The sequence below is a fragment of the Neurospora hispaniola genome (genome assembly GCF_033458365.1).
Source record: "Neurospora hispaniola strain FGSC 10403 chromosome Unknown B0T23scaffold_10, whole genome shotgun sequence".
Classification (NCBI taxonomy): domain Eukaryota; kingdom Fungi; phylum Ascomycota; class Sordariomycetes; order Sordariales; family Sordariaceae; genus Neurospora; species Neurospora hispaniola.
Genome location: NW_026944415.1, coordinates 1,178,205 through 1,190,693, shown reverse-complemented (window position 1 = coordinate 1,190,693; position 12,489 = coordinate 1,178,205). Strand labels below are relative to the sequence as shown.

At 30.1% G+C, this 12,489-nt stretch overlaps 1 protein-coding gene across 1 annotated transcript; it reads right to left on the bottom strand.

The window, feature by feature from the left end:
- Positions 1 to 10,336: 10,336 nt before the first annotated feature.
- Positions 10,337 to 11,749, bottom strand: B0T23DRAFT_390314 (uncharacterized protein). Its single transcript, XM_062837869.1, has one exon. The coding sequence runs from the start codon at positions 11,566 to 11,568 to the stop codon at positions 10,465 to 10,467; it is 1,104 nt and encodes a 367-aa protein (XP_062688342.1). The 5' UTR covers positions 11,569 to 11,749; the 3' UTR covers positions 10,337 to 10,464.
- Positions 11,750 to 12,489: the final 740 nt, after the last annotated feature.

Below are 12,489 nucleotides of genomic sequence, written 5' to 3'. Positions count from 1 at the left end.
TATATTAATTCGTCGAATATAATTGTAAATTAATACTAGATTCCTTACCTATAGTTTTATAATATTGGATTTGATTTTTCTTTTATTTATTAAATTGTAGTATTCTACGGCCTTTTACTATATTGTAGAAATTCGTTTGGCTGTAAGGGTAAATTTATATTTACTATTTTAGAGTAAATAGGTTTTAGTAAGTATTAAATCGAGTTGGGCTTCTAGTAATTTATTATCTTATATATTACCCTATTATATAATTCTTTAGGAAAGTAAATTAAATTTAATTGGTAAAATAGGATTATATTTATAACTAAAATAGAAGGGAGTAAAACTATAGTTTCTTTGGATTATAATCCGATTTATAAATAGGACGTAGGGCAGTTAGGGTTTCTAATTAGATCCTATACTATTTGTAATTTTTGTTAGTATTGTAGTAAGTGGGAAATGTTTAGTTTTATTTACTTTGTTTGTTTTAGAGTTATAGGGTGAGATTTTAATAAAAGGAATATTAAATTTCCTTAGTAATCCTTTACAATCTTTATAGAATTTTAATCCGCTATTAATAACGATTAATAAGGGAAGGCCCTATCGATAAATGATCTATACTTTAATAAAACGAATAATATATTTTAAATTTACTATAGGGAGGATGTTTACTTTAATATAACTAGTAAAATTATTTCGTACTTCAATTATTTTTATTTTTTTTCCGTTCTTGCTTAGTATATATTGGATATTTAATATTTATTTATAAAATAGTTATAGTAACGGATTAATATATTAAAAGGTATTAATAAATTGTTTAGGATTCTATTTTTAATAATTTAGGTAGGACTTAATGCGGTTTTCTATATAGGAATAGATGCCTTTCTATTAGTAGAAATTAGTAATATAATGGTAAATTACTTCTCTTCCCTTATAGTTAATTTTATTATAATATTTGTAGAAGATAATATTGCGATTAATATTATCGTTTATAAGTCTGCGTGGCGCTTGATCAGTATATATAGGCTATAATTATAGGGTTCCTTCCTAGAAGAAGAATTTTAAAGCTTTTGTCTTAAAGCGTTGTTATTCTTATTCGGTAGTTAAATTAGTAGGTAGTTCTAGTATTTGAAGGTATTTAGTAATCTATTAAAAGTTATAAATCTAACGACCTTTTAAAGGTTCCTAGGTTTTCTTTCTTTAGTTTAGTATTCTGTTGAATTTAATTATATAGATTTATTAGTCTATATAATTATTGATATCTTTTTTATTAATTTTATTCTATTGATTTATTACTGAAGGAGGTATACGGGAAAGGCTATTAGTAATAATGTTTTTTTTCCTAGGGATATATTTAATTTCGAAGTTAAATAGTCGGATTTAAGTAATTTAGTGTATAATTATTGCTATTGGAATATTAAATGCCGTATTATTTAATTAATATACTATAACCTGCGTATTAGTTTTAATAATAAAGTAAATACTGAATAAATAGCGTTTTAGCCGCTTTAAAGTATAAAGCAACCCTTAAAATTCTTATTTAGTAATATTATATCTTTTTTCTATATTTAACTAAATATTATTCTTAAACCGATAAGGGTAGTATTGGCTATTTAGGCCAATTTATTTAAGGACCGCTCCCTAGCCGATTAGTAATATATTTATTATAAGGAAAATTTTGCTATAGCGGGCATTATTATAAATAATAGGTATAAGATAAGGAGTAAATAAAACTTTATACTATAAATATTCTAGAGTAAATTGCTTATTTTCGGTTTATTACTATTTAGTATTTTTTTTAAATAGAGTATATAAAGGTTAAGTAATAGTACTAAAGTCCTTGATCTAGATTCGGTAATACCTAACAATTCCTAGGAAGGCTTTTAATTACTAGAATTCTTTACCCTTCTATTTAGTAAACTTACAATCTTCCTACTAAAAGATTCTAGATATTTTGAAGGGAGAAGGTTGTTGACCGTTTTTTAAATAGAGGTAATTTATAAATTTAATTTCGGACTAATATTATTTGGACTTTCCGGTTGCAATAGTATAGTTATTGAGTTTGATATTAACTAGGACTTTATTAATATTTACTAAATAATTAAAAATATATTTTCGTATTTTAAGTCTAATTTTAAATTCGTTATAATTTGTAGTTGTTAATTTAATATAAATGTTATTTAGGTAGGGCTAATAGATAGTCGGGATTAGATTATATAGTACCTTAGTTATTATTTTAAAGAACTAAATAATAGAGTTCGTTCCTCCTTAGGGTAGTATAATTATTCTTTTTATTCTTATTATATTCTAGAAGGTAATTATATTCCTATTCTTTTTATTAAGAGGGATTTAGTTATATTTAAAAAAGAGGTCGAGGAAGGAAAGTATCTTGAATCCTCCGAATTCTTTATTAAATTCTTTATAACTAGGAGGGATATTAGAATTCTATAAAGTAATAGCGTTAATTTATTAAGTGTTATTAATTAATCGAAAGCTATTATTTTTTTTAGAAATTAGGAACCAATTATTCTGGTAGGCGGTATAATTATCTTCTAACGTTCTTCGTTGGATTTAATCCTTTAGTAATTTGTAAACTTTCTAGTAGTTAGCTTTTAGTATTAGGATTAATTTATATTGCTATATTGAATGTAGGACTATCCTGATTTTTTGGGGAGGGAAAACGTCGGGTTTAATTTTCCCTACGTAACTAAAATCCTAAGTAAGAGCTACTTTACGATTGTGAAGAATATAAGTAAACATCTTTTATTCCTCCTTAATTAGATTATTATATAAGTTATTAAGTATGGTTTGAAGGCGTTTAGGGGTTAACCGTTCTCCTTTAAGTATTTTTAAGAAATGTAGTATAATAATTTTATCTTATAGCGACGGATAAATCTTCTTTTATTATTCTAATTTATTTTTTAAAATTGTAAAACGCTATAATTTCTATATTAGGTTTCCTTTTAGCTTTAATTTATTAGAAGGTGCATTGTTAATTAGTAATACCTTTTAATTTTTTCGCTTATATATAATATAGGTAGCGAAGTTCTTAGAGGGTATTATATTATTTGGTTGTAATTGATTAGCTTTCCTATTAGTAGATATAAACTTATTATTTTTATAAATTTTCTTCCTTTAATCTATATACTTTAACCGTTATATTAATACTTAATACTGAATAAAGTTATATATTTATTTTCTAAACTCCGTTGTAAACTTTTTTTCTTCGATTATAAATTAGGGAATACTTCCTATAATTATTATACTAAATACGTTATTTAATTCATTGTAATCGGTATTATTAAAGTCCCTAAATAAAAGTCTTTCGAATCGTTTAATATTAAGTGGTTCGTCTTATAAAAACTCTTAGAAGAATCCTAAGACGGCCTTTCTTAACGAGTAATATCTTTTTTAAATATATTATAAATATATTAATAATTTATTAATTATCGAATTTTTTATTTATTTAAGGATATCGTCTTAGGCTTCGCTATTATACTAAGTAGGAATTAATATATTAATTTTAAAGTTAATTCCTAAATAGTTAGTGAACCTATTTAGGGGAGACGGCTATTCGGCGAGTTCCTAGGTATATAGTAATGCCTATATACTTAGCCTTATTCTTTTTTTTGGAATTAGGGCGGCTTTAATAATTATTTCCTCTATTAATATATCTACTAATTCGATACCGCTAATTAAATAATTTAATTTTACTTAAGTATTTTTAAAGAAGGGTTGTCTAAGTATAACGTTATAATGTAGTAGGTAAGTAGTAGTAACGAAGAAATATGCTTCCCGTAGAATGTTAGCTAATTATATTTAACTATATACTTCCTCAATAAAATTCCGTCTACCGCCATTACTATCTATATTTAATATTCTAATACTAATAATAATCAATTCGTATTCCTTAGTTAAATTATAGGTAATTATATTCACCTCTACACTAATATTAAGAAGGGCTCTAATCTTTAGCCCTCTTTACTATAGGGAGATAAATAAGGTTAGTAGAATAAATATTTTAATTATATTTTCTAAATACAATAGGTAGGAGAATTTATGTAAATAGGCGTATAATTATATAAGAATAATTACCTTTATTATATAGTTAAAAGCAGATTTCAATATATCCTTCCGAATAAGTTTAGTTATATTATTTAATTTTTAATTTAAGTAATAGATAGAGGTTTCGGTAGAGTCCGGATTTTTTATACTATTATTTAAATTTCCTATAATAAATATATTATTAATTTTATAGTAGGTTAAAGGAATAACTTAATTCGTTTCTTTAAATTAATTAGTTATCGCATTACCTTTATAAGAGATTTTAATAATATTCTCCTTATTTAGGCTAGCTTTATACTAGATTAGAGTAATGAGTGTAATTGTAAACCGTCGATTTATATAGTATAATTCCCTAATTCGATAGGGAATATTATAGTTAATAGTTTTGGAGACGAAAAAGTATTATTCTTTTACCCATTGGATAGCCTCCTTTGTAACGGCGTCGGTATTAATTATTCTAGTAGGTTTTATAAATAAAGCGTTAGGTCTTATATTTTCCTTATTAGAATTAGGGGTTAGTAAATTAATTGCTTTATTTTCTACAATCGGTTTAAAGATTTTTATTAGCCGGTTTATTGGAAGTATTTAATTAATTTTTAGGGAAGGGGGTTAGGGTAGATTATTCTCAAATATAGTAGTACTATTATTAGTAACATCCAATTACTATTATTATTTAATTAAACGGTTAGGGAAGGATACTTCTCCCGTAAGGCTTATAATTTATTTATTAAACCTTTTTATACTAGTGTTTTAATTAAATAGCTTCGGATTAGTTATAATATTAATTATCCTCTAACGGGTATCTTTAATTTTATAATTTAAAGATTGTATTCTTTAAAGGAATTGTGCCTAATTTGCCCTAAATTTGTATAGTATTTCTATAAAAGTTATAAAATAATTTTAATATTTAAATTATATAGAGGAACTTATAGGGGCTTCTATATAGTATAAGGAAAAAAACATTTATTTAATAAATATAATATTATTTTCTAATTTTGGTATATCTTCGGAGAATATACTTAGTAGGCTATTAATTAGAGGTAATAATAGCCCTATAATAGTAGGACTAGACTCTTCTAATATATTCCCTATTTTTTTAAATACTTATCTTTTAAATAATAGTTGGATTGGATAATTTTTAATAATATAGGATTAGCTTATAAAGTGGCTACCGAGGTTTTAGGGATATTCTATAGGTATTTAGCGGATTATAATAACTTTATATTCGGTTAGAGATTTCCAGTACACTTCTTGGGTAATATTTAATTTATTAATTATATAATAGTAGTTTAATAAATTAATGCCTATTATATTTATAGAGGTATTTGTATTACTATTTTATTACTATTATTAACTATAGGTATTACTAGGTAGTAAGGAGAATTCTAGTTCGAAGCGATACTTTTTTTTTAATATTTAAATATTCTTCTCCTAACGGTTAAAAATAGCCTTATACTTAGGAGATATCCTATAAATTACTATTTAGGATTGCATTAGAAATCCTAACTTCCCGTCTTTAATAGCTAAAATTAGTAATTTATTTAGAATAAAATCGTTGTAATCCTCTTTATTACTAATGGCGATAATTATTTAGAAAGCGTATATAGGATCCCGAAGTCGAAAGACTACTAATTTACCCTTTTAAATATTATTTACTATCTTTTAATATTAATTCTAATAATAATTACTATTATATTAATAGTAATAGATTTAGTAGGAGTTTCTACGGCTTTAATTCCTTCCTTTACCGCTTCTTTATTTACTTTTTATAAAAGAGCTACTTATATATCCTCCTCCTTCGTTAGTAGCGTTTCCTTAATTAATTATTAATAAATAGTTAATTTGAACTTCCTCCTTTTATTTTTTTATTAATTTTTTATTGAATTAGGATTGTATAAGCTTTATTTAGTTAAATTCTTTAGTTATTTTATTAATATCCGATTTTTTAATTAAATAAGAAATAGTAAGCGTTAAAGTAATAGTTTAATTTATCGAAGGAATTTTTTTACGAGAAGGTTAATCGGAATTGTTATTTAATCCGATTAGGCTACTTTTCTTTTTAGTAATTATTAATACCTTCTTTTTAATCCGATTTATATCGAGGCTATTATTTAATAAAATAGTTATTTTATTATTAATATAAGTATTATTTTTAAAGTCGAAGTATTTATAGATAGCCTTAGTTACTTCGGTATAGAATTGTAATTAGGTTATTTAATAGATTTTTTTTTTAAAGCCTATAGTTATTATAATTATTTGCCTAGTCCTCTTTATAAATTTCTTATAGAAATTGTATATTATTATAAATTAAGTGAAATCCTTCTCTTTATCCGGTTATTTTATTAGAAGTATTAAATGCCGAAGTATTATTTTAATAATTTTTTTTTTATTATAGGGAATTAATTTGCTGTAAAAGACTTTTAGTAAAGTAATTTTATTATTTATTTAATTAGGGTCTAGTACTAAGAATTCTCGTTTTAGAAGATAATAGAATTCTTTCTATATTTAAATACCTTTATTAATAGCGTCCTTCGCTATTTTTCTATAAATCTTTCGGACGTTTAATATATATTATTAATATTAAGTATTTAATTTAGTTTTATTAGAGAAGTAATAGCTTTGAACCCTATTATTAAATTCCTCTAAGTATATAAATATATTTTTCCTTTTAAATTATACATTAGGCGTATAATCTTTTACAAAGGAAGTTGTAAGAGTTTTGCCTATTAACGTTTGTGCTAAGTATGTATTGGATAGACCTTTAAATAGGTTTTTGTTTGAATTTTGTTATAATTTATATTTAGGTTTTTATGGTTATTCGGACTATTTAGGCATTATAATACTTAATCCTAATAATTTTGAAGAAGGATGTTAATAATTATTAAAAGGGGTAGAAGTAAGAATAATAGAATAATAGTCTTAGGGGTTCGGAGGATACTATTTAAATTTAAAGTTTTAAAAATGATTAATTTTTGATTTAGTACGATAAAGTCCTAAAAGTAATTAGATAGGTTATAAAAAAATAATATAAGGAAGCGGAGGCTGGGTTCGAATGTTAAGCGGAAGGGTAGATAAGGTATATAAATATAGGGTACGAATAGAACCGGGTAGGTTTAGTAGTAAGTTTTAAATAATAGATTAATTGTATTTACTATTATTTTTATAGTAAGGGATCTAATAACGGTTTTTTCTATTTAAATTGGGTAAAGGATTCCTTAAGGGGATTAGTAATAAGTTTCTTAATAGGATAGGTAAAGGCATTAGAAATTAATTAGGTTTTAGAAAAGGAAAAAAGGTAGTTTCTAATATAAGAATAAAGGAAGGAAAAGTAGGATTTAGGAAAAATAATAAGAATAGTTTTAGTATTAATATAGGAGGTTAATTTAATATTCTTTAATTAATATCCGAAGCTAAGATTATAAAGATGTTCCGATTGTTCTGGATCCTATTGGTGTCGTTTATACTATTTTGCGTGCTTGTCTTTGTTTTGTTTTTTGTCTTGCCCTTCCTTTCTTTTTTTTTTTTTTTTTTTTTTCGGCTGAGGATCTTTATTCCTCTTTTAACTATTTCTCTTTTAGTAAAGTACTTATATACTTTTTCTAATTAGAGATCTCTTATTAGTATTCCTCTTTTTATTCTTCTAATATCCCTTTTTTTTTTTTTTTCTTAAGTAAAAGGAATTTCTTCGATTTTTATTTTCTATTTTTTTCCTTCTTACTATTTTTATTATTAGTATTAGTAAGAGGCAATTCCTATTTATATTAGTAATATCGTTATTAAAGCCTTTTTAATAAGGATTTATAGTAATTAATTACTTCCTCTCGGTTCTCTGAAATGTAATGATGGTAATAATTACGATCCTGAGAGTTTATTAATAGTAATAGTCGATATATTTTGCGAAGGAGGAATTTGGAGATAATAGTTAGTACCCTTCCTTTTAGGGAATTGATTATAAGTTTTTAAGGAAAAGGGTTTAGGGGCCGTTTAATCTTTTTACATTTAGGTAGGGGCTATATACTATTAATTTAAAAATAGCGGTCCCTAAAGGCCTAATATTAATACCTATTTTGATTATTAATAGATTTTTTTATTATTTATTATTTTTAAATAGTCTTTTAATTAAATTATTGTTTAAATAGCCTATTAATTATTTATTCTTATTATTATTTAGGTACTATTAGTTAGGTATTTATTTATTTATTGGGTTATATAATTGAATTACTACTATTTAGTAATTTATCTATTGTCTATATTTATTTATATTTAATTATTATTATTTAGATATTTGTTTATATATTTTTCTTATTAGTTAGTTATGCTGTTATTCGTATTCCGACGTTATATTTGAATAGTAGTTGGGTAATTACTAATTAGTTATATTATTGTTAATTGTAGTACGGCTATTGATGTAGCTATATGTTGGTTATTGTTGAGGGCCCCGGACCGTAGTAAGTATCCGGTGCTAAGGATTTTTATTTTTTTTTAAAATAAGGTTATTTAAGTTTTTTTGTAATGATTAATTAGATATTGTTAATAAATATTGGGTAAATTTTAATGAGGATAGGAAGTTGTAAATTCCCTATATTTGTTTTGGTTAGTTTAGTATAGAGTTTTAATATTTATTTTATCCTTATTACTAATTTGAAATGGCGAGAAAACTATAATAATAATACTAATACTACTACGATTAATATAATATATAAGGATTGTAATTCTTAATTGTTTAATTAAGTAGAGTGGTAGATAATTTTTAAATTTTTTTGGATAGTCGAGATGGGAGGCATTAAGCTAGATACGATTTATTGGAGTTACGCATTTATTAAATAGCTTAATATTCAGTTTTCGCCGGAAAACGAGGGTAATTATCGGATTTTTCTATATCTTTCTTTCGGATGTAAATGGGGATACGAATGAGTATTTCCCTAAGAAGGATAAAGGATTATTTAGTATACTAAATAAATAAAGATAAATAATTAGCGACTATTAAAAACTAATTTTATATAATTAAGAATTGCTAAAGAGATAGAAATTAATTATTTAATTTAATAAAAGGTTAATATTCTGTTAATCTCCCCTCCTATTTCCTTATATTCGATTTCCTTCTTTTTCTATTCTTTTTCTACATTAATTGTCTAGGTTTGTTCAATCTAGAAAGTACTTCCCTGATCCTGTATACTTTGAAAATTTTTTGAAAAAAATCACTGCTGAAAATTAATGTATATGTTCCCATGTACCACCCCAAATCAATAGCTACCGTTACTACTGTAGATTATTTATAGTACTATTTACTAATTTCTACCTTAATATATTACTTGTATTAAATTCCTTACTAAATCCTATATTAATAATATATTATATATATATAAAAGTTATTGTAGCGAACCTTTTACTCAATTGGAGGGAGAAACTATATAGGCCTCCCTTTAAATAGAAGTAATGGACTGTATATATAGACTTTCGAAGCCAATTAATTAATAAAATATAGGTATTCTATAGTAAAACTACTACTAGGCACCGCGCTTTACCAAACTAATCTCTAATATTTAATACTAGGGAAATTACTATTAACGAATATAAAAGAGGACGATAATTAAAGCGAACTACTTGTATAATGTGTTTATTAAACCGATATCGAGAAATAATTACTTATAGAACTAATAACTCCCCTTCTTATTTAAATAAGTAGGGTACAAAGCGAACCTTAACGTACTTGCGGTGTAATACGTACAATATCTCAATCTGTAAGTAAGACCATTGTTGGTGGGCCTATACGCGTTAAGCGGGTTTGGGAATAGTATTACTAAACTTAAAATATATTGGTTAGATTTAATCCTTAACCTCTCCACACCCCCTTACTTCATTCTCTACAATGTCAAAATCGCTATAAAAAGTAGTAAAATCGAGGTATCTGTATGGGTGCAAATGTCAAGGTGGATTCAGGGAGGCTACCCGACTGGCCAGATTCTGGTCTTGGCAAAAATGATACATTTTCACCGTTAAAGGGATATGCGCTACTCTGTAGAATAGCAGCTAACGAAGTGCAGTCTTAACAGCCTTGGCGGTGCAAGAGAACTCAGGTACGTAACTCACTAACTCTTACACATCGCAATTGCCGTTTTGGTCAACGATGGCCCCCCTGTCCCAACTTCTGTCTCCATCGGCGACCGAGCATCAAAGGACGGGAAGGAAGACTGTTTGGCAAACTGGGATTAAGCCAGAACCAGCTCTCCAGGTACCAACGCGGCAGGCACTTCACGGACAACTCAAGTAGCAACGATCTTTACTGAATCAACTGAGGACTAAAGATTCTTTCTAGTCTGAAATTGTGATTATGAACTCCCGTCTCCTTCACCCTGCCGGCCATACTATCCAGAGAAAAGTCACACAAAGGCCGTCACCCCTCCGAGTCCTCAAACTTAATTACCCCCACCACGCCATCACCCCAGCAAAACGCATCTGCATCCTATTCCAGCCGTGAACTTCCCGCAAAAAGTGGTACATGTCCCGGCCCTGACCAGTTTCGTTACACGCGACCAGCCCAAGGAGAGTGTGGACAAAGTATTTAAAATCTGCATGGCCTAGTCGCCCAGGTGTGGTGAGTGGGAGCGTATGGTGGTCGCACCCTCCGTCGGGACATGCATAGGAAATGTCTCTTTGGCGGCAGAGCCCACGCGACATTCCATGTTGAACTCTAATGCCGTTCGCTACCAGGTACCGGATAATATCCTTGTGCCCAAAATAGACAGCGAGGTCAATGGGATGCCACCAGAACAGAGGGTGGCGTCGCGGTTTTCCGCTAAGGGAGTCGTCCTCTGTTTTGAGCGGACGGCGGTTCAGGCTGAAGAAGTCGTTGCGCCAGGTGTATCGAGAGTCTTGGGAAGCCATCTTGAGGAGTGGCTGCCCGGCTTCGTCCTTATCCTCGGGCCAAAAATGATCTTCAGAGTCAGGGTCTTCTTCTTCCAGTTCGTAGCGCTCTTCACATGGGCCCTCGTCTACCACCCGTTCTGTGTCGCTTTCTTCATCACTTTGCTCCTCTTCGACCGCTTCTTCGGTCGCTTGGTCGAGCAGATCCTGTTCCCAATCGTGGGTGAAGCCCTCTAGGTCCACGTCAGAGATCTCAAGCCAGCCATCGTCCTGGCTTCCAACACTGTTGTCTTTGTCGTCTTTCAATCTGAGTGCAACCTTTTGGTAAAACTCCGGGCTGTGGCGGTAAGGGTTGGATGGAAGCTCTCGGAGCGGCTTCTTTGATGCCCAGATCTGGTTGAGTGGCGCCCCGGCTTCATGAACCAACTTGAGCGTTCCCAACCTACCGAACTGGCAGGCCCAGGGCAAGGCACACGAACTTCCACTGCGTACATCCAGCTTGTAGAGCAAGGGGTTGAGCATGCAGTAAAGCCGCTTGTTGGTCTTGGCCAGGCGTGCCAAGTCAGCGGAGGAGTGGGTAGATTCGGCGATCTGAAGTAGCATTTCCGCAGGAAGGCTTTCTAGAGTCCGTGAAATTTTGGACGGCTGTTGGAGCGCCATAGCAGTGAAGTTCCACGGGAGTCTGTTTTGGCGGAGTCTGTAATTATATACTAGAGGAAAAAGTTGTGTGGTAGTAGGTGCTCGTTAAGGCTACTGATGATGATGATGATGATGATGATTTCGTAGGAATAGAGCGAGATGAGGCAAGCAATGAAAGAGCACGATAAGGATGTGAAAGTAGTTAGATGCTGTTTAGCATATTAGTTGCCGTATAGTGATTCAGCGTTGAGCGAATGGATGTCCTGTTAGTTGTCTGGTATTAAACCAAAAGTTCAGAGAGGTTTGTGCGGTCTTCATGTCCATGGGATGACAGTCAGCAGAAGCAGGATTTTGAGGAAGAACGAACGAGCACACTTTCCCGTTAGGCTCTTGCATTCCTGTTGCAGGAGGCCAGCTGCGGACTGTCCATGGTGTAGGTAGCCTTTTGCTTGAATGGGAAGAAGAGAATACAGATATGCAGCCTCAAAACCTATACCTGTTGGGGAAGGGGGTCATATTTCCTGTCTGTTCCTCCCCAACTCTGTTGCCTCCCCAACCGGTACTTGCTTTGTCTAGGTACCCATTAGCAAGCGTGTTGGTTGTAGCCTTGGTTGGCGGCTTGCTCGATCCCAATACATCAGTTCCCCGGTTCACCTCCTCCCACGACTTGGCCATAATGCACCGTCTCATCCACCGTTCCACGGAGTGTCTGGAACTTGAAGCTCCACCGCAGTACCCGGGCTACGCTGCATCGACAATGGCCTTGCACTCGGCGCTTGTATGCATAACCTGTCCCTTGGCACAATCATCACTTTGCCAGCCATATACCCCTGAGCTATTCTCCGGATAAGCATAACAGCCAAACGGTTCACCCGCAAAGGCCACTTCTTGCAGCGAACGTATCCGGATGTGACCGTCATAAACACCCGCGATGCATCGGCA